The 23,465-nt window shown below is 37.4% G+C and overlaps 2 protein-coding genes across 4 annotated transcripts in view; one reads left to right on the top strand and one right to left on the bottom strand.

Moving 5' to 3' along the window:
* Positions 1 to 17,540, top strand: part of EEIG2 (EEIG family member 2) — a 40,608-nt gene extending 23,068 nt beyond the window's left edge. The window contains exons 6-11 of one of the 2 annotated variants that reach the window (XM_073356842.1): positions 7,527 to 7,633; positions 8,685 to 8,780; positions 10,438 to 10,624; positions 10,703 to 10,857; positions 11,296 to 11,365; positions 13,512 to 17,540. In XM_073356842.1, the coding sequence (XP_073212943.1) occupies positions 7,527 to 7,633; positions 8,685 to 8,780; positions 10,438 to 10,624; positions 10,703 to 10,857; positions 11,296 to 11,365; positions 13,512 to 13,554 (658 nt within the window). In that variant the 3' untranslated portion in view covers positions 13,555 to 17,540. The remainder of the gene's footprint in view (positions 1 to 7,526; positions 7,634 to 8,684; positions 8,781 to 10,437; positions 10,625 to 10,702; positions 10,858 to 11,295; positions 11,366 to 13,511) is intronic. The other variant, XM_073356843.2, reaches the window with a different exon arrangement.
* HENMT1 (HEN methyltransferase 1) overlaps positions 1 to 23,465 on the bottom strand; it is a 58,689-nt gene that overhangs the window by 6,166 nt on the left and 29,058 nt on the right. Inside the window, exons 7-8 of one of the 2 annotated variants that reach the window (XR_012160358.2) lie at positions 22,839 to 22,933; positions 20,675 to 22,664 (exon numbers count right to left, since the gene is read on the bottom strand). The gene's annotated coding sequence lies outside the window, so the exon portion shown is untranslated. Of the gene's footprint in view, positions 1 to 20,674; positions 22,934 to 23,465 lie in introns of both variants that reach the window. The other variant, XR_012160356.2, reaches the window with a different exon arrangement.

Below are 23,465 nucleotides of genomic sequence, written 5' to 3'. Positions count from 1 at the left end.
TTCACTTGTAATTTAGTGGCTCAACTCTTGTTTAAAGTTGTGCATGCACAAATCCTTATCTTCAAAGTGACAATATTAAAGAAACATGAAAAATTTAAATGGAAGATGGATATTGACTAATAGAATATAAATACTGGTAGTTGAGAGGCAGTTTTTTCATTGCCTTGAAATACTTTATTATTCTCTACTTGAATATTGTATCAAATTTTAAAGGTGTAACGGTATAGAAATTCAGAAAAACACTTGAGGCAAATACTGTTCCCTGCATAAAGCCTATGTAAACTTGCTTGGTGGAGAGGAACTCCATTGATGCCTGTGTTCAGAAAACGTATTACTACATCTTTCAGTAACTAAACCTTATAGGTTTATAAATGATTTCTTTAAAATTCAAAAGTTTGTGTGGTCTGATTTCATATAAGAAAGATTTGTTACCAAGGACATTGTGTAAGATAGCAAAAAATGGCATGCATGCTTTGGGAAGGGAGGTGGTAGTGAGGAAAATACACTGCTTTGTTACAAGGATTCTGTGGCCTCGTATTTGATTTGTAGCTAAGGGAATATAATAGCTCTACTTCACTGTGTGTTTACTTCTGCAGCTAACCACATAGCAGAAAATCATGTGCTGCACCTTAGGGAAAAATGTAGTTATGAGTAAGATAAATTTTGCCTCCTTTCCTTTTTATTCTGAGTCATACAAGCTTGGCAGGTGGCCTAACTGTAAAAGTGCAATTGGGAAAATTCCTGTTTCCAGCAAAGCCACAGTCTGCTAAACACAATTTAGATAACCTGGTCAGTAGGAATGGAGATACTATGCAGCGTTACCAACATAAATCATATTTGTAGGACTCTGGAGGTTAGTTTTTTATTTTTAAAATGTGCTTTTCTGAGACCACTTTCATTAACATTAAATGGAAAAGCTTTTAAATATTAGATGCATCATTGTAAGACATACCATATTACCAGAACAGCACAAAACCTAATGCTACTTTTCTGGCTTGTGAAGATGTACAAAGCACTTACAGTCTCTTCAAAATGACAAGCTATCTTCAATTCTAGTTCCAAATGGCTTTTTGAAATTTGTGGCAAGATTTTTCTAATTGCACTTAAAAGCTATTAATTAGGCTACATTTTAGTCACGGGTATTTTTAGTAAAAGTCATGGACAGGTCACAGGCAATAAACAAAAAGTCACAGCTCCATGACCTGTCCATGACTTTTACTAAAAATACATGTGACTAAATCTTACCTGCTGGAAAGGGGACGTTCCTGAAGACTGCTGCTGGGGGCAGGGCAGCCCGGGGCAATGCTTCTGCTGGGTGGGGCAGAGGGGCAGCCCAGTGCCCCTGCTGCTGGTCCGGGAGGGGAGCAGCCTGGGGCAGCACCAGGGACAAGGTGCCTGGGGCTGCCAGAGCAATGGCTGGTGCAGCTGGCCCCGGGGCTTCCCCTGCTGCTGGGGTGGTCCTGAGGTCAGCTGCACTACAACTGCAAAATTCACTGATTATACAGGAAGTCATGGAAGCCCTGACTTCCATGACCTCCATGAATGATTCACAGCCTTAGCTATTAAACACTTTTGTCTTATTCAACCAGACCTGTCACGCTTATGTTTAAACCATTCAAGTAATTTGAACTTTATTTGTACTGAGGTTTTTGTTGAATCCAGGCTGCAGTTCAAATGAAATTACATCCTGTAAATGCAAGGTTCTAGATATGACTTTTAGTTTAAATTTGAACATGGTTTTGGGAAGTTAATGTTTGATTACATGTACATCTCTCAAAATATTTTGTTGTCAAAAAGTAAAAGCAACTGCAAATCAAAAAGATTTACATGTTTAAAATCATGACCCTTGAGCCAGTTTAGCAATTGTCCAAAATAAAGAGCTGCTGTTTAGGGATAGGCGGGAGAAACACGAATCCTTCGAAGTTCATATAAAGAAGTATCTTTCCTTCCCTCCCATAATGGTCTGCTGTCTGCTGCTTTCTTTTAATATTCATTAGTATTCTTTTCAATACAAAATTATACACTTGCCTTCATTTTTAAAAAAAAGACAGTATTTGAACTGGTAAGACTTTTGGATGTCATGTACACATTTGTAACTTCAAAGTAGGTGAACTAGATGTTAGGATGATTTATAAATCCCCTCCTCTCTGAACTGAAATCTTAGATTGCCAGTTTTAGGCTCAACCACTGTTTACATACCAAGCTATAAATCCAGAATAATGGGCACTTAATGGGGGAAGAGAAAGACAGATAGTCTAACTAAACTAGTTAAGGATGGGGTGTGATTCTGTTACATGATATGTTTTTATTAACAGTATATTGTGCTGAGCACCAACTCAAAATATTGTATAGAATTCTTCCGTTTATATTGTTGGCTACTATTCTTTTAGTTCTTTCAAACAATATCCAATGGGACAAGATAGAAAAACCTTAGGTGACACTCAAAGATTAAAAACTAGTCTAGAATAAAGAGGAGAATAATAGTAATCTGAAAAAATTGCTGTCTTCCTTCTTATTTTGTCAGTGTATCTCAGATGTCTTCTCCTTGAAGATTTCTAATCTTATTTTCCTACTTTCTGAGCCTTAATCTGGATCAAAGTTCAGTCCCCTTGTGAATAAAGTAGGGTCTGTCGATTAATCACAGTTAACTCACGCAATTAACTAAAAAAAATTAACTGTGATTAAAAAAATTAATTGCTCTGTTAAACAATAGAATACCAATTGAAACTTATTCAATATTTTTGGATGTTCTTCTACATTTTCAAATATATTGATTTCTATTACAATACAGAATACAAAGTGCACAGTGCTCACTTTATATTATTTTTATTACAAATATTTGCACTATAAAAATGATAAAAGATAAACAAAAGAAATAGTATTTTTCAGTTCACCTCATACAAGTACTGTAGTGCAATCTCTTTATCATGAAAGTGTAACTTACAAATGTAGATTTTTTTGTTTGTTTTTGAGTGCAGTTATGTAACAATGTAAAACTTTAACGCCTAGAAATCCACTTGGTCCTACTTCTTGTTCAGACAATTGCTAAGACAAACAAGTTTGTTTACATTTACAGGACATATACTGCTGACTGCTTCTTATTTACAATGTCACCTGAAAGTGAGAACAGGCGTTCACATGGCACTTTTGTAGCCGGTGTTGCAAGGTATTTACGTGCCCGATATGCTAAACATTCATGTGCCCCTTCATGCTTCAGCCACCATTCCAGAGGACATGCTTCCATGCTGATAATGCGTTAATTAAATTTGTGACTGAACTCCTTGGGGGAGAATTATATGTCTCCTGTTCTGTTTCACCCACATTCTGCCATATATTTCATGTCATAGCACTCTCGGATGATGACCCAGCACATGTTCGTTTTAAGAACACTTTCACAGCAGATCTCACAAAACGCAAAGAAGGTATCAATCTGAGATTTCTTAGGATAGATACAGCACTTGACCCAAGGTTTAAGAATCTGAAGTGCCTTCCAAAATCTGAGAGGAACGAGGTGTGGAGCATGCTTTCAGATGTCTTAAAAGAGCAACACTCCGATGCGGAAACTACAGAACCCGAACCACCAAAAAAGAAAATCAACCTTCTGCATCTGACTCAGATGATGAAAATGAACATGCGTTGGTTTGCTCTGTTTTTGGATTGTTATCGAGCAGAACCAGTCATCAGCATGGACATATGTCTTCTGGAATGGTGGCTTAAGCATGAAGGGACATATGAATCTTTAGCGCACCTGGCACGTAAATATCTTGCGACGCCAGCTACAACAGTGCCATGCAAATACCTGTTCTCACTTTCAGGTGACATTGTAAATTAAGATGCGTGGACAGCATTATCTCCTGCAAATTGTAACCAGACTTGTTTGTCTGAGCGATTGGCTGAAGTAGGACTGAGTGGACTTGTAGGTTCTAAAGTTTTACATTGTTTTATTTTTGAATGCAGTTATTTTTTGTACGTAATTCTACATTTGTAAGTTCAACTTTTATGATAAAGAGGAAAGGAGTACTTGTGGCATCTTAGAGACCAACCAATCTATTTGAGCATAAGCTTTCCTGAGCTACAGCTCACTTCATCGGATGCATACTGTGGAAAGTGTAGAAGATCTTTTATACACACAAAGCATGAAAAAATACCTCCCCCCACCCCACTCTCCTGCTGGCAATAGCTTATCTAAAGTGATCACTCTCCTTCCAGTGTGTATGATAATCAAGTTGGGCCATTTCCAGCACAAATCCAGGTTTTCTCACCCCCCTCCCACCCCCCCCCCATACACACAAAAACCCACTTTCCTGCTGGCCCAACTTGATTATCATACACATTGGAAGGAGAAGTGATCACTTTAGATAAGCTATTACCAGCAGGAGAGTGGGGTGGGGGGAGGTATTTTTTCATGCTTTGTGTGTATAAAAGATCTTCTACACTTTCCACAGTATGCATCCAATGAAGTGAGCTGTAGCTCACGAAAGCTTATGCTCAAATAGATTGGTTGGTCTCTAAGGTGCCACAAGTACTCCTTTTCTTTTTGCGAATACAGACTAACACGGCTGTTACTCTGAAACCTATGATAAAGAGATTATTAGGTGAATTGAAATAAACTATTTCATTTTGTTTTTTACAGTGCAAATATTTGTAATAAAAAATATATAAAGTGAACATTGTACACTTTTTATTCTGTGTCGTAACTGAAATCAATATATTTAAAAATGTAGAAAACAATCAAAAAGATTTAAATAAATGGTATTTTATTATTGTTTAACTCTGCGATTAATCACACAATTAATTTTTTTTAGTCACTTGACAGCCCTAGTTTATTAGTTGTGCAGAATATAAAATGAACTAATAAAAATTTAAATATTAAAATAAAATATACTGGGAGATATTCTGGACTGGATTCTAAAAGATGCAGCACAGTATTCTCAGCCTAATATGAGGTGTGGAGCTGATGTGGCTTTAAGGCTACCATTTGCACCCTCCAGATTCTGGGTTGCTCCAAGGTTCAAAGCAGACTCTGATGTAATGTAGACAGTAGAAAGGACTGTGTAAGTTATGGCAACCAGAATCTTTGCAGAGTTACATGCTGTGGCCATATCCCCTACACTAAGGCTTGTGAGGGTGTCCTCAGAGGATGCCCTGCCTGCAATCTTCCTTGGTTCCTACAGTGCGGGAGTTCTCCCCGGTCAGATCCAGGGCTAATAGAGCCACTGTACACTGCTCGGGCCCCTTTTTTAACCTGGTATAAATGGGCCAGAGTGGAAGGATGAGGATTTCACCGACTACATAGTGGACAGGAGATGAAAATGTATTATCTTAGTTTGTTTAGCAGGGCAGAGTTTGTTTTACCTCTGTTTATTGCACACTCCTATATTTACTTTTGGCACATGTCTACATACGTCACTGGCACTAATTGCATTAACCTGATATTACTCAGAGCAGTGATTCCCAACAGGCTACTAAATTCTAGCCTGTTTGCTAATAAAATAATGCATTCCTTTTCTCTGTACACTAGTACATATAAAGTTGAAATCAACATTTAAATTGAGTTTTCTGTTTTTTGCCATAAAAAGTGTATCTGGGATTTATGGATAACGTTATCTCCAGAAAAAAATTAATGATCAGGCTCTTTAAAGCCCTGTTATAGGACTACTATAAAGTCTATTTCTGTTGTATAATTGATGTTAGGGGCTTGTAATAAAAGCAAAAAGAATCTCTCGGTTATGTGTTAAAGCTTGTATTTTACTTCACGATGGCTTGACAAAATTATTCAGTCTTGATCTTCTCTTCCAAACTGATGATCTAATTCTTTCCTGGAATACTAAACTTTCAAATCAAACCCGGCAAATATTGTAGCTGATTGTGGGGGTTTGTTTTTAGTTTTGTTTTGGTTAGCTGGCTATTTCCTTAGAAAATTTAAACTTTTTTCAAATTTTCTAATCAAATGAAAATCAGCTACTGCCTATCTGGCTGGCTCTGGGTGTGGAACTGGAAGCATTTCAGAGAATGCTATCATGGGGGTCCTGGACTTTAATCTTTTACCTACCAGCCTAAATTTGGCCTCCACGATCTCTCTCCTATCTTTGTCATTTTTGCCTATCTGTACCACCACCACCACCACCACTGGCTCCTCCCTAGCACGGCATGTAAGCTTATCTAGATGCCTCGAGAGGTCCGCAGCCTTCACACCCATCAGGCAGCTCATCACGTGCTTCTCCCAGTCATCACAAACCCTACTATCTGTATTGCTAATAATCACTTTTACTATTACCTATCTCTTCCTAATAACTTGGATACCCTCCCCCAGAGGGGTATCCTCAGTGTGAGAGGATAGCATGACATCTGAAAAGAGGTTCCCAACTATGGGATAGTTTCCTTCTGCTCGTGCTTGATTATCTCCTTCCCTGAGACTTTCCTCCTCCTCTTCAACTGCACAGAGGCTCTCCAACTCCATGATTTTGTGGTAGATACCCATCTGTAGTGAAACCAGTTTGTGTTCAATAAACTCTATCTCCCTGAGTATAGTTGGTTGAATATTTGGTATGGGGTAGCTCAGTTATGAAATTTTTATATTTTGAACCGTTTCTGGTTGTACGTATCTTTATCCCTATTACTTGTGAGGGAGAGGGTGTGTGTAACCAAACCTATTGCTTAGGTATGCATTTGACCTAAAAAAAAATCCTAGGGAAGGATTAAGATTTTAATAGGAAATACGCCTGCTACCCATTGTCATTGTCCATAGACCCCATGTACGTGGGTGAGGTCATTGAGGCAGTTGTTAAATTATTATTGCTGTTGCAGGCCACGAAAAGCATTTCCAACTGGAAATGCACCAAACAACTCAACTCAGCTATTGTTTGCCTAGCCTGCTATCATGTAATCATAAGCTTAGTGCTGTGGTATTAAATATCACTCATTCCACTTTGGCTCTCTTTAAGTAAAACAAATTAATAATGTCTTATACATGTATATTTTAAGTCAGAATTGGAGTCAAGTGTCTGGCTTTATATCCCTGCAAACAAATTTACATTCTAGTAATGTAAAAGGTTATGGAAAGGGGACACTGGGCACTTGGTTTATTCTTACTGAACCTGTGTGTTCTGCCAAGGATAGAAACATTTTTATACACTCAAAATGCCTATCCTGGGCTCAGAGTACTTTAATTAAAAACTAAATCCAAACCAAACACCTCCCCTTCCAATTAAAAAAATAACAACCAACAGTCAACTCTCAACAAGATGTATCTGCATCTTTCCATGGATCCTCCAGAAGTTTCAGTCCTCCCCAGAAGGCTGAGTAAATGGATGAACTTTGCAAGGAACCCTGAATTTGAACAGTTTTGGACAAAGGGAACTGGGGGAGTGTGTTCCTAAATTTATTGATACTACAGTCTTATTAAGTGCCAGTGAAGTCCAATGCAAATTGAACCTATGATTCCCCACCCCCAAATCATGATGATGCTTCCAAAAAGACAGAAGCACAGGTAAAGCAAACCCTGATCTCTGTGCATTTGCTTACAGGCCTCCTTCTACAGGAATGTCCATTGCAGTTGCTGGAGAATCAGAATCTTTACATGAAGACAGGAAGGGTGGAGAGAACTTGAAAGTGGTACATCTGGGTATATCAGGTATAAAATAATGCTATTGGTTTTACTGTTGTTTGAGACCTAAGCAGCAGCAAATACATTTCATGAAATATTCTGAATCTTAAACAGACATGGATATTTTATCCAAAATCCCCTTTCTGCTCTGTTTGTTGAGCAATATTGCTCTTGGTACCACTATGTACATGCAGAGTAATTCCTTTGATATGCTGGGTTTACACTGGTGTAATGGAGCAGTATTTCTATTGGAAGTGGGAAAGAAAAGGAAATCGGATCAATTGCTTATGTCCCTTTTTAATATTGTATGAGCGTATTTGCCGCTACTTAAGCAAATCTCAGTGCCATTACTCTGGATTTATACCAGTGTACTTAAGAGCAGAATCTGGCCCTTAATCTTTAATTTATGAATGATCGTGCTTTCATGGGTATATTGGCCCTTAATATTAGCTAAACTTTTTTGTGATTTGGTGCATTATGGATAGATATTGAATAAGATTTTGAATGGTACAAGTTTAAGAATCACTTAGCATTTGTCATACTGAAAGCTGATAGAAATCAGTTCACTTACTATTAAAATTCTGCAACTCTAGGGTGAGCCTCAATATATTTTACTATATCACACAATATGCACATCAATATTAGACAGAGATTAGGACAGGAAATGGTATTCTGTCAACTGAAACTACAGAGAATTTTATAAAAGTATCTGACTGAAAAGTTGCCAGCACATCTGGGTTAACACTGCTTTTCTGGGGAAAGTGCCATGGGCTCTTAACTCAACGCCCAGCTGCCTGTGTTCATTAATGTATTTCAACCAAAAGCTGTCCAATTGTGTACCCTCTGATACTCTCTCCTTTGAATCAGTAATTATTTATAGTCCAGGAGAGTGTCATGTACTTGAATGCTGACATTTTTTCTTGAAGAATCTGGATTTTCCTTAGAGGTTCCTTATCTAACTGGTATCAAGTCCCATTCTGTTTATCTTGTGAGATCTGACATCTCAGTCTGATAATGGCTGTAGGCCAAAAACTGAGTGGTGGATTCAGCAATATTTTCTGATTGCCATTTATTGTAGATCTCTCAGCAAAGAGTGCGTCACTCCCAGATGAACTTGGTGCATGTGGACATTCCAGAACATCAAGCTATGCAAGCCAGCAATCAAAATTGTCAGGTAGAAGTTGATGTTGAATTCCTTTGAGTTATTTTTATTAGCTTTGGTATTTCAGAAGCTTCACAAAGCATTTTGATGTAAATAGGCTGCTTGTGTGTGTAAAGAAACATTCTACCTAGTTCAGGCTTTTGAATTGTGAACCCTTTTAAAACCAAACTACCAACGGTTTTGTGTGGGTTTGTTTTTTAATCAAGAAAAACCCCACCTACTGGTTTTTGGGGGACTTATTTTTTTGGAAAAGGGGGAGGTTTGTTTTTTTTAACTCTGCCACTTGGAAATGTTTACATGGACATAGTGTATATGAAAACAAATAATTGACGTTAGAACCTGTTTCTAATTTGTGACTAAAAGCTTCAGGAGTTTTAAAAAGTAAAAAGGGAAATGATGATGAAAACACCAGGATTGTTAGGTCTATTAGGAAATGAGAATTAAAAGCCTAGGAGGCAATGGGTGGAGTTACTGGTGATTGGAGGCAGGGTCATGGCTAATGCATGCAATCAGTTGAAGAGGGGATTGGGTAGTTATAAAATCAAGCCCTTGAGTTTTTTAGACTCTAGTAATATCTGGAAGGGTATCTAATAACATGGTTCTGCAGAAAGCTGGCTAGCTCACCTTATTTCTCATTCTTCAAAGTATTGAATTCGCTAGATGGTAAAGTCTACTTCTACTTCTAACTGTAGTAGACATTTAAGCTGCTGATCATACCACAAATGAATGACTAGTGATTACCAGCCATCATTGTAGGACTTTATCTGATTCCACCTGCCTAATGTTGAAAGAAGTGACAGGGAAGAAGCAACTGAATAAAATCAAGTAATAGAAACTAGGAATTCTTCTTCTAAAGTAAAATGAAAACATTTCTAAGAGTTGGTAAATGAGCAAGATAGAAAGGATTCATGCTCATTCCAAAGGCTGAAAACTAGATTACTCTGAGTCAAGATCAAATGTGTAAGTTGAATTAAGTTGTCTGAAATGGTGGAGCAGAACAATGAGGAGACAAACCTCCAACAGGAACTTTATTTTTTTGCAAGTCCATTATGTTCCTTTTCCAGCAGCTCTTCAACATCAGACACTGCACTTGAAATTATTTGTCTTCAAAATTCACAAACTGGCAAAAATCAATCCATGATAATGCCATAAAATACTGAAAGGGAAAGACTTGAACTTGATCAATTTTCATCCTTCTTTTACATGAACAAAATTACCAAAGCATGTTTGCTCTGGATATATGTCTCCAGATGCAGGAAGTGAAGAAATAGAAGAAAAAAATTTAAAGGAAGACCTGAAAAAATCCAACACTGAAAGGCAAAATTAGTCAGTCAGATATGAAAAAGATCTGATGATAATAGCTACAGTCATCCACATGGAAAAATGCATTTCTACTTAATACACTTCTTTCTTAATCTGAAAAGAAACCCCAGAATGTGTCCAAGCTGATGAAGATACCATCCAAGAAGGCAGAGAAAAGAATGATAAAGACGCCAAAGGAAAATATACTAAGTGAATTGGATAGAGTGTGAGAGTGTATGTAGCTTCTTAAAACCTTTGTAGGCTCTCGTCGGAGAAAAAACAAACCAAATAGTGGGGGGAAAAGCACAGCCCTGGCCATTAATAATTTAACTAATGTAGCTCTCTTCTCTTCTCTATTTTCCAATAGGCTATAGCACATGCCACTCCAGATCATCCAGTTTTTCTGATCTCTGCCATAGGAGAAACACTTCAGTGGGAAGTACGTCTACAGGAATTGGAAGTATTCTAGAGCCATGTGAAGAGACTGAACCAAAAGTAACTGATGATAATTTTTATACTCCTGTTAAAGAGATATCTTCAGAAAAACTTGGCAGGTACACTTAACATAACTTGAAAGGCTTCTTATAGTGACAGTACTCTGAATTAAATGTATTGACAATTTTAGTTTTTAGAATCTCTACATGTATTTATCCTGACAGGCATCCAGTGAAGCAAGACTCTGTAGAGTCACAATTGAAGCGGGTTGATGCCACTAGAGTAGATGCAGATGATATCGTTGAAAAAATATTGCAGAGTCAAGACTTCAGTTTAGACTCCAGTGCAGAAGGTATATATGGGGAAAACAAGTAAAAACTTGAAAAGATGATGTACAGTAGAGGCCCAAATGCACTAATTTAATTAACACACCCCTAGCTCCCACTCCCAGTGCGAGTAGGGAGTGTTTATAGACCAATCCAGGAAAACTCCTGGCTGGTGCTGTCTCCTGAGAGGCGGGGAGGGTTGCTGGGCTTTGTGCCCCTGGGGCCCATCACTTTAACTAAGTCTGTGCAGCAAAGGGCAGAGGCAATCCTACAAGAAAACTGCCTTCCCTGAAGCACAGCTTATTATGATTGGGTCCCAGTTGTTTTCAGATGCAAACATTTTTAAATGTCATTTACAAAGTTCATGGATTTAAAATCTTTTTTTAGAAAGGTTCTTTAGAGAATATTTGTTTGTCAACATTGAAGGTGTCATATTTAAACACGTTAACTTCTTTCCTTTGTAGAAGAAGGGCTGAGATTATTTGTGGGCCCTGGGGGGAGTACTTCTTTTGGAAGTCATCATCTACCCAATAGGTATGTAGTTTGAACAATTAATACTTGTTAGGTACCAGTTAGCAAAGGCATATTGTACTAGGTTTTTATGAGTACTTTGTCTATGTTACATGCCAGTCCCATTTTTTCAATGACTCTGATGATATGGATAATACAAGGCAAAATTTTCAAACCTGGATGCTTAAAGTTAAGTTCCTAAATCCATATTTAACTGATCTAACTTTCAGAGGTACTGAACATTTGGGAGTTGGGGTTGCTCAGCATCTTGGAAGTGACTCGAGTTTCAGTCTGGGTATCTGAATATGGATTCAGAAACGTAGCTGTAAGCATCCAGGTTTCAAAATGTTGGCCTTATAGACTTCCTTTGGGTCTAATTATTCCATAGGCTAATTGCTCTTAGGAAGCTTTTTCCTGTCAGTCTTGACTATTTCTTTAGTATCTAAACTCTCTGATATTTTCCTGATATTCAATTTGTTTTTTCCCTTCAATTTAATCCCACAGCTGCTACTCTTATTTCCATATAATTAATCTTTTTTTCTTCATCCTTCAAATATTTGCAAATTCTGAGACATACCCTTCCCTCTTCTTTCATTTTTGATCTCTCAAGCAGACTATACAGATATAGATGTTCTTATGTCTTAAATCTTTCTAGCCTCCCAGATAATTGTTGTTCTCTGAAACCTCTCCTGATTTCTCAAAAAGAAAAGGAGTACTTGTGGCACCTTAGAAACTAACCAATTTATTTGAGCATGAGCTTTCGTGAGCTACAGCTCACTTCATCGGATGCATACCGTGGAAACTGCAGCAGACTTTATATACACACAGAGAATATGAAACAATACCTCCTCCCACCCCACTGTCCTGCTGGTAATAGCTTATCTCTGTGTGTATATAAAGTCTGCTGCAGTTTCCACGGTATGCATCCGATGAAGTGAGCTGTAGCTCACGCTCAAATAAATTGGTTAGTCTCTAAGGTGCCACAAGTACTCCTTTTCTTTTTGCGAATACAGACTAACACGGATGTTACTCTGAAACCTCTCCTGATTTCTGGCATTTATACTCAGAGCTGAATGCAGTATTCCAGGTTTGGCTGCACTTGAGCAATACAGAATGGGACTTGCAGTGAAATATAGCGTCAACAATCAATCCCTGAATACGTGTGGTACAGTCCTGATGTTCGATACAGAGGTAGCAGTGATACAGACTGATGTTAGATTTAGAGATAGCAGTTCATCTGCCTAAGGTGTTATAAAATGGCAAAGTAAGCATTTTGTAGTAGTGTAGGATGCTGCTACCGAAGAGTAATTTTGAAGAGGTAAACCAATTGCAGATAAGAGATCATGCTTTCTCTTTCTGGTTGTGACAGTGTGCTCTGTAAAGGGGGAAGGCAGCAAGAGACTTAATTCTGTGTCTAAGGGCTACCTGATCCTGCAGTTCAGAGCTGTGAATTGTAGTGCACACTAGCATGCTGCCTTCTACCTGCCCTGTTTGGACACTGGTGGCATGAACTGAAAGGTACCTAATTTGCATTAACATAGTCCTGTTTTGAAAGAGGTCTATGTTAATGTGAACTAGCTACTTTTTAGTTCATACCAGCAGCATCCACACAGGATAACTAGAGGTCAACAATTTGGTTCATGCTGCAGTTCGCACCCCCATAGTCTGCACTCTGGGGCTGTGTAGACATAGTCAAAAACTAATCCATGATACCATCCAATAATTGACTACAGGTGCCTCCTTGTAACCAGATTGAGGGAACTGATGCTTTTATTTCTTCTCTGGTAAATAATACAACTTTACTGGCTGTGTGAGACTTAAGTGTTTTAAACTACAGGCTATACATAACCACTGCATACTAGGGAAATTATTTAACTTCCCTATAGTAAATTATCATCTGTTGCACTTGCCTGAAAATATAAATATATTATAATATATAAATGAAAACAATTATTGATCAATGGCATAAGGCATTTTCTAACCTGCATGTTCTGCTGTTGTACTATAACAGTTTTACACATTCAAATAGACATCTAAAAACACTTTTCATTTTGTGTTTTCTCTGAATTTGTAAACAAGCAAAAATTCCATTGTTCTATATTCAGTATTAATTGGTATCTTCCATTTAAATTAGAACTGAAAACTTGTTTGTTTTGCAATATTTTTTCAGGGTAGGTTCCGGAGCATACGAGCAAGTGGTGATTAAACGCTAGGACAGCAGAACTTGAACAGAAGAATAGTGGTAGAGTTCCTCCATCGATCATTAAGATGTGTTCATTTAATCCCAACAGTTATCAAAATTGATGTGATGAGATAGACTCTTTCAAGAGGCCAACTCACATTTGGTCTGAATTGTCTGAGTATCTCCTGCTCATAAAAGATCCTTCACGTCTACAGTGGTATAAAGGCAATTTTTAGTATCTATGCCTTGTACAAGTTTATAACCATTGTTGTGACTGTTACCTGATGTTAGTGGATTACTTGCTTTTGTAATTTAAGTGTAAAACAGTTTGTGGAAAACTGATAAATGGTGTCTATTTGAACACAGTTTTATATGGAAGTTCACTAATGATGATGATGTGCTCTGTTTGCAACTTGGCTTTCAGAAGAAGCCCCTTAGAAAAAGATTAGTCTTAAATTAATCTAGTCCAAAACTTAAATTCTACCATTAGAAATAATTCTTCATAAGTAACTTTTAAAATATTACTTGCCATTTCAGTGCTATAATGGCTAATTCCTTCTATCAGGCCATAATTAATATAAAATGGGGATTAATGCTTCCAAGAAAACAGCTGAGTTGTGCTTTAAGATGTCATATTATCTGCTTCAGTAATATTAACTGTAAGGTTGAGTAGCAGATGGTAGAGACAAATATATAAAAGCAAAATACAAGTGACTAGGTCTAATAACACCAAACAATATGTGCTGCTACTTTTAAATAAAATCTGGTGTCTTAAGTGCATCAGTGTGACTTCTGGCCCTATGTAAACGACAAAATATATTTAAAATTTCACATCAGAATTACCAAGTCACAGTAAAGCACTCAACAAGCAGGCCTTGTATGCCTTAGGATAGTATGATTTTATGGTTTGGGGTATAAAACTTTTTTTAATCTCTGTAAGTGAGATTTGTCTGTCTAAACAAAAAGTAAAGCTTCTTCCAAATGTGATTTCAATAACGCATGAACCTGAAAGCTCAGTGGATGAGAGTGTATGGTGAAAAGTAGTCAGCAGCTTAACACCACAATGAACACATTTTTCTAGCTTAACCCTTCACAGTTGGATAGTACATCCCTTAAATCTGAAGGTGCCTTGTTCCTGTGGGTGGGAGATGGGGAGGGAAGGATAGATTACCAAATGAAGCTTTTAAGAATAAATGAACATCTAGACTAACTACTGCCAATACAATTTACTAACAGAAGCACTTTATAGTATACATGCACTCTGCAGTCTGAAAAATCAATCTCTGGGCAAAGACCTCACCTTTTTTGTGTAGAATCACTAACAGCTTCACTATCTGTCCATTGTTACACTTTGACCAAAATGTACTGTACTTTAACTTGCACAAATGGAATAGCTTGGGCTAAAATGTATTCGTTTTAGACAAAAGGTGAGAATTAAAGATCTTTTAACAAAAGAATTGTTTTGCTGACAGCTGTAAAAGTACTTGCTTATTTTTTTAAAAAAGATTTCTGGTGGGATGACAATCTTATCAGTTGAGGTTTAGATGTATTTTAGTACTAAATTGCAGTAGAAAACCTAGTTTTGCTGAAAATTAGCCATACAGTTTACAGATATGATCTGATAGGTTTGAATGAATCAAAACAATATTGCGGCCATTTTTTTCTTTAACAGTCTGAAGGTTTCACATTCTTCTCTGAACCAGTTGGTATTTAGGATCCTTCTCTGGAAGTAAAATTCGAAGTCTTAATTCTTAGGCTGTATTACGAAAACTTTGTTTTATATGGTTTTTAATTGGTTTTACTTTTTCATAAGTATATAGTATAAACTGTTCATTATTGAACTCAATGTTTTATTTATATTAGCTTCAAGGAAACCTTAGAGTTCAAATTTTGTTGAATACTGTTAGATAAGAGCTATTTCTTCTTAATTATGGTATTTAAAAGGAATATTTTTCTATTTCCCATTGCTTGTGTAATTTTTTTAATTTGGACTGTTCTAATGGGTAAAATGTATTAAGTACAATTTGTGCTTAATAACTGCAGTTAAAGAGTGAGACTGTGGGGGAGATGACAAAATGCTTACAAGAAATGTAAAAATGATCCTTTCATAAAAAAAAGTTGCCATTAGTGTGTTTACATCATACAGATAAAACATGCCAGTTTCTGTTTTCCAAATTTTTGAATAGAAAGTATTTGATAAGGTTACTGGATTTAAGTTAAAGCTGAGAAACCTCAGCAATGAAGTATGAAGGGTATTTTTATGAAATAGACCAAACTTTTTGCAGTACTAAATTGTTTATGGAGAGTGGTGATGGTGCCTAATACTAGCTTTTATAGCTCATTATAAGGGGCACACGACTTCAGAAGGGGCCCCATTTTTTTCCCGAAATTTAAGGATGTTGGTTTTGTACATACTGATTTAAACTGACTTTTACTCCTATAAAACTATCCATAATTTGCTTGTTGCCACAAACCAGTAACTCTAATTGGTAAATGCTTCTAGTTTACATTTACAATCTCTAACTGCAAGCTGCCTAATATCACATCTTGCTATTTCATCCTCTTCAGCATATTGTGCTTTTTAAAAAAAAGTTAAATCAATGAATCCAGTTCTTCAGCTAATGTTATTTGATAGACATTTACCAGACTTTATTAAAAACGTACAACTGTAAAAGACCACTTTTTAAGTGCAAAAAGCAGAACTTGAAGTGTCCTTAAAGAATTTGAGGAATAGAAGTTGGCTGCTACTGATTCTTTTCTTCAAATATATGGATTACATTTTTAATAATATAAAATATATATTTACAATTCACAATTTATAAGGGCAGAAGCTAACCCCATAATGTTGAGATTTAGAGGAAAGCAAATTTGTGGTTCCAAAGAGCAGGTTGGTTTCAGATAATTTATTTAAAATACTCAGAGACATTTCTAGTTAATCTAGTCCTCAAAAATGCCCCTCATATCCCTCTGGCCTTCCTAATGTTATTTCAATAGAACTGCTTCGTTCAGCAATAAGTGCCATCCTCTGTTAGTTCAGAGGAATCTTGAACATTTGGAATTTTCCATAAAACCTAGAAAATTGTTGCAAAATGTAGTTTTGATTGCATTGACACCAAGGGGTCCAGCATCAGTTACTACATATTGGTTTGTTGATTCAGTGCCTGGGAGCTAAAATAACATTCAGCATCGTTAATCCTTTAATGTACAAAAGGCACAGGTTTTAGTTACAACATTTCAAGTATGTAAGCCCTTGGTATCCTCTGGTTTCCATACCTAATTTTGACAAGTATTCATGCAAAGTCCATTAAGTGAGAAATAAGCTATTTGTACTCTGTTTCAGTGTGAAGAAATTAAGCTGTAATTACCTCTCCCTTCGTGTTGCAAATTTTTGCATTTTTATGTAACTTATTACTATTGTAGCAAGCTGTGTAACTGAAAGCCAAACTGCATATATAACTTGCAAATGTGGTTTTATTTACTCCCAAGTTGGATCTTGGTGCATGTATTGACAAACTTGTCAAAAACAAGAAAGTAGTTAGATGGTGACAGGCTGAAATTATTATTTTTTTTTTACTTGTGGAAAAATGGGTAATTAAAGGCTGCCTTGTAAAAAATGCATTGTACGAACACTTATGCAGTATCTTATCTGGTAAATTCAGCTTTTAATTCTGTTTAAGTTCACAGATAACTAAAGCCTATGCAGTAGGCAGTTTGTCCTCCGGACACATAAGATCTTGTGGGGGGGAAACGTTGGTATGTAAGTCAAAATTTGAATAAATCTGCATTGTATTTTGTTGGTTTATTATTCACTTAACAAAACTCTCCATGAAGTGATTCCTTAAGTATGTCCCTTGTACTTGGAAAATGACCTTCATATTTAGGTACAGTACTTATTGTGTAAACTGTATTATAGTGAAATCTAGGGAGACTGACATAGTAAACTCTGTTTTTCTAATAAAATGTAAAATTTGTAATGTAAAAATGGCCTCATGTAGACGATTAAAAATCATGTCTTCAGCTTGGAATGTGTTTTTTAAAAACAAATGCTTGTTGAGATTAAAAGAATCTGGTCTACTATAAAGTAAGGAAAAATATAGATTTTCCTTTTTGGGAAGGACTACTAGAAAACCTTCTTAATGGTTTTGGGATGGAGTCCAGGTGTTCCCTCTTCTGACCAGGAGTAGGTAGATAATTATTTTGCTTTCTCTCCTGACTGTTGGGGGAAATACACATGTACCACTTGCCCAGAAGAATTCTGTTTGAGGGAGATGGTTGTTCAAGTATAATCTAATAAGCAAATGAGCAACAGGCTCAATGAGCTGGCTAAATCTCCATCTTATTGGGGCACAGCAAGTTCATTTTAGTGCCAAGCACATCACATTAAAGATACATTGCCACAGGCTGCATTTCTTTTATGCATCCATTTGCCACCTTTAAAACTATATTTAAACTGACTATTACGATCCTGAATCCCAGTGCTCACTACAAAAAAGAGCAGCACCATCTCCACAAATGACTGGAAAAGCTAGAGCTGTAGAGCTGAATGATGACTAAAACTAAGCCCGACTGTTTATGCATAAGTAAGCAGAAATTTATAGTGGGAAACAACTCAAGTTCCCTTTCAAGTAAAGGTAAATCAGTAGTTCTTTACCCAGCACTTGACATTCTTCACGTGCACAACTCAATTTGCTATTTTTTTAAAAACCCTGATACTTTTAAAATTCTTCACATACCGGGCAGAAATCTGTTAATTTACTACCTCATTTTCCCTTCTTGACAAAACTTTTTCCTTACTTTTTCCCTTTTCAGTATAACTTCTTGCCATTCATATTTAATTTAAACAGTTAATCTTTGCTGGATAGATGATAGCTTACTAAAAAAGAGGCAGTTTTAAGTCTAGTGTTTCTTTACCTCTTTATTACTCATTCTGACAGCACAGTAACACTATTCTTGAATGTAAAACTTTGGCCCAGTTATAGGACCATAGATAACTAGCACAAATGGCTCATGAAAATATGCCTGGCTATTTTAGCAATAGGGTCCATTCCGTGCTACCCTTGCACAGTGAGGAATTAAGTCACTGCACCATAGTTGGCTATACCAAAAAAATCAAAAACAAATACATCCATTTACTTGTGGATATTATTAGCAATAAGGAAACTCAAACTCAACTCCTGTTAAGTGTTCTCTCAAGACACATTTGTAAAAAAAACAAAAACACAACTTGAGTATGGACAGGATTGGTAGTTTGTGTAGTGGGGGTCTGTGTGGTTTTTTTCTTTTTCTTTTTTTCCCCCTACTACCTCTGCTTCTGTCCCTTGTCTTATTTACTCTCTCTCTTCCTTGGTGTTTTGTGTGTGTGTGTGTGTGTGTATGTATATATATATATAATATGTGTGTGTATATATATAGTAGGATGTAAAATTATCACTACTACGGTAAGTTTAATTCTGGAGTTAGGGAGGAAGAGACCACCTGTAAGGAACAAGAAATATGAATAAGTGTAAACACATTAGTTTGGTGGTGGGTAGGGCAAGGAAAAGATGGCTATGGCTGCAGGGAGGGGGAATTTTCCTTCTAATGAAAAAAGTGGGGGGGAGAGGAGGGAGATGTAGGAGAGACATGAAATACCAGATCTTACACCTTAGTACAGAACGCTTACATTTTACTATGTTACTGCATTCTCAGGTCAGACATACCACAAATGGATAACATTTATCATGAAGAGTGGGAAATGATTTATTACTTAACTGGGTTTGTGTGTTAAACCACACATTCTCATGGCAGAGCCTAGAAAAATCTAGTGATAAAATAAATACCTACATACTAATCCTACCTCCTCTGGAATTTTTCACAGTTAGAGCTAGCAAATATGTAGAGGTTTGCACTGCATAGGGCAGAGGATTCTCATATACTGTTGCACCTTTCCGTATCAAAGGCAGTAATGAGTAGGATTAGTGAGGCTATCTACTTATATTGTAAGAATTTATCCTTTTGTGTAGACTAGTTTCTTTTTTGCTGATGTTCTTCAAAAGCTACATGACTTTAAATATTGTACACACATCCTCAGACCAGTGCATTTTTATATATTAACCAATTAAGGTTGGTCCAAAGTGGAAGTTACAACTGTACGTACACTTGGTGACTACAAAAAAGATTGTTCTTACATTTGGAAACAGCAATGTCGTGTTCAGGGCTCACAACACCTCTTCCTTGCAGACAGATACATCAGAGAGTAAAGGAGAATACTGACTAACACTATGTGCTAGCACAAATTTACTCTTTGGGAAGGAAAATGTTTTCCCATTTAAATACACAGCTTCCAAGATATTAGACTTAGATTTCTGTGGCAGTACAGAACTAAAGCTAAGGATAAAGCATGATTTTTTCCATCCATTAGCAGATTCAAAGCAGGTGTAAACTGAGTTTGTAATAGATTTAAATTAATTAAAAATAGGAAGAGACCTATTTTATGATGGCGTAATACTTCCCACAGTGATTGTCATAATAGGAATACTGTTTAGCTCATATGGTGCCTTCAATCTATAGACCTCATAGCACTTTAATAAAAGGTAAAGATAATAAGAATACAGTATCAAGACAAACTGTTTTAGAGTCTAACATGTGAGTCCCAAACAATGACTGCTAAGAGAAGTGTGCCATCTCCTGGTCTATGACCGTGTCACATGACTGAAATTTTTATTCTGTACACTCTCCCCTTTGGCTTCCTAATTTATAGTATTAGGATTGACCTTTTGTATGGCCCTGATTTTAAATTGGTAAAGATAAGGTAAGTTGTCTAACTGCCTATATTTAAAACATCTAAAATCAAACTGTTTATTATGAAGAGTCCTGTTTATCATTACAGAAAATTCTGAGGGAAGGCTTTACTATACTAGAGAACTACACTAGTTTAATTTTAAAATTGCTCTACTTAAACCAGTACAAACCCCATAATGTAGATGTACCTGAATCAGTTTAACCTTTGCTTATTTCAGTTTAACTCAAAGCAGTAAGTTACCAACTTAAACTAAATTAATATAAGACTATGGCTGCACTCCGATGAGAGCTCTGTTGATTTAATTAATCCACCCCTAACGAAGCAGAGAAGCTAACTCCGGTCACAGCAGAGATAAGAAGTTACATCTTACACATCCTGGGTGTCAGTGAGAGCAGATGGACGGGATCAGGAAGATTAACAGCCTTGGGAGAAACTTTGCTGTTTTCTGGACGGGATGAAGGACAACACCATGAAGGTGTTGCCATCCTTTTGAAGAAGGGAGTGGAGCATTCCCTGCTTGAATGGAAATCCAGCAGCAGCAGACTTATGAGAGCCAGACTGAAAGGGAAACATAATATCACCCTGATTCAGTATTATGCTCCGACAAATGACAGTGACGAAGAAGTAAAGGACAAATTCTACCTTACATTACAGGTGGAGTTAGAGAGAGTACCACGCCACAATCTAAGTATTGTCATGGGAGACCGAATGCCAAGATTGGTAAGGACAACACAAACAACAACAGAGCAGTGGGAAGACATGGGTGTGGCACTATGATGAAAATGGAGAAAGGCTTGTTGATTTCTGTAATATGAATGACCTAGTCATCCGGGGAACCCTATTTGAAATAGTGAAATTCACAAGCTGACATGGTGTTCTCCAAAAGGCAAAAATAAGAACCAGATTGACCATATCGGGACCAATGGCAAATGCTGAGGCTCACTGACAGATGTGAAAGTGAGAAGGGGTGCAGATGTTGGCAGCGACCACCACCTTGTGACAGTCTCCATCAAGCTAAAACTGAGGAGTGTGTGTCCACCAAACAAGGGACATAGACATTATGATATTGACAAGCTAAAGTCCCTTGATGAAGAGGAGGGGAATGCATATGAGGAGAACAAGATATGGGACAAAGTAAAAGCAATTTATAAACAGAGCAGTGAAGCCTGTCTAGGCTACAAGACAAGGAAGGAGTAGATTACACCCAGCACCTGGAATGCCATAGAAACCAGAGGAGCTCTGAAGAAAAAAGTTTTAGACACAAAAGCCCAGAAGCTAAAGGACAAATACCACAAGCAGTATAGCAAGGCACACGGGGAGGTCAAACACCTTGTGAGAACGGACAAACTGCATTATGTTGATAATAAGGCAACTCAATCACAGGATGCAGCTGCTTGTAGTGAACAAGGAACCATCTACAAAATGATGCGGCTTATCAGTGGTAAATGGCAGACACCAACAAACACTCTCATCAAGAACAAACAAGGAGACCTACTAACAACAGAAAAAGAAATAGAAATACACTGGACAGAGCATTTCAAAGAATTGCTGAACCGAGAGCAACTTAAAGAGGAAGCAAACATCCAGAAGGCAGAAGATGATCTTGATATCCGCACAGACACGCCAACTAAGGAAGAGATCATTCAAGCCATCCTTAAAAAATGGGAAAGCTCCTGGCAAGAATAACTTGAATGCAGAATTGTTCAAGGTAAATCCTAAATTAGCAGCATCTATTCTGGCCCCTCTATTTACTTCAGCCTGGGAAAGGGAAAAAGTGCCAGATGTGTGGACCAATGGGGTTATAGTGAAGATACCAAAGACAGGAACTCTCAGTGATTGTAACAACTGGCATGGTATCACACTTTTATCTGTGACAAGCAAAGTATTGTGTAAGATCATAGTCCAGCGTGTATCTCAGGCAATTGACAGCGTTCTCAGAAAAGAGCAAGCTGGTTTTCGGAAAGGGCGTGGATGCCCAGACCAGATCTTCACTCTATGAAACATAATAGAACAGTTAGAATGGCAACGGCAACTCTACATAAATTTCATAGACTTTGAGAAGGCTTTTGATAGCATTCACAGTACCAGCCTATGGCACATTCTGCAGGCATATGGAATTCTTTTCCGTATAATCAACGTCATCAAAAGTTTCTATTTCAACTTTACATGCAGTGTTGATCAGTGAGCTCAGTTTTGAAGTCAAAACAAGAGTACGTCAGGGGTATGCAATGTCTGCAATCCTCTTCAACGTTGCCATCAACTGGATAATGCAGAGTACAACAGAAGACATGCCAAGAGGCATTAAATGGACACTCTTCTCATCCCTTGAAGACATGGACTTCCCAGATGATGTCACTCTCCTATCACATACCAAACACCACATACAAGAAAAAAAAACTTGACTCAATGCATTCTGCCAGCAAATTGGACTGAAAATCAAGTGCAATAAGACCGATATCATGACCTTTAATAGTGCTTCACCATCACCAATACACATAGAGGATGTTCTCACCAATGTAGAAACATTCACGTACTTGGGCAGCACCATCAGCCAGGACGGTGGAACAAGCCAGGACATCCGGAACAAAATCAGTAAAGCCAGAAACACCTTCAGGAGTTTAAATATAATCTGGAAATCATCAAAATACAACATCAAAACCAAACTCAAGATTTATCAGAGCTGCGTGCTTTCAACACTACTTTATAGTGTAAAATGCTGGGGAATGAGAGAGTAGGACATGTCCAAACTGTCTTCATTCCATACAACCTGCGTCAGAAAAATTCTCTATCCTTTTGGCTTAGAACAATCTCAAACCAAGATCTATTGACACAGTGCAGCCAAGAGGATCTGAGCACCATCATTGCCAGGAGGCGTTGGGGATGGATCAGTCATGTGCTTCAGATGGAAACTGATTCCATCACCAGAGTAGCAATAAGATGGACACCTGAAGGTAAGCGAAAACGAGGCCGAAAACAAGATGAAGAACTGTGGAAGCCGAGCTGAAAAACGTGGGACACGGCTGGGAAACCACTGAAAGACTTACCAAAAACAGACAAGAGTGAAGATGTTTCATCACTGCACTAAACGCCAGAGGCGTAATAGGATGTGATGATGAACGCGCAGCGGTAGCATTGTCGGAGGGAGAAGCTCTCTTGCCAAC

Source organism: Lepidochelys kempii, chromosome 8 (genome assembly GCF_965140285.1).
Source record: "Lepidochelys kempii isolate rLepKem1 chromosome 8, rLepKem1.hap1, whole genome shotgun sequence".
Lineage (NCBI taxonomy): Eukaryota > Metazoa > Chordata > Testudines > Cheloniidae > Lepidochelys > Lepidochelys kempii.
The sequence above is the reverse complement of the archived record's forward strand: the minus strand, read 5'-3'. Positions and strand labels throughout refer to the sequence as shown.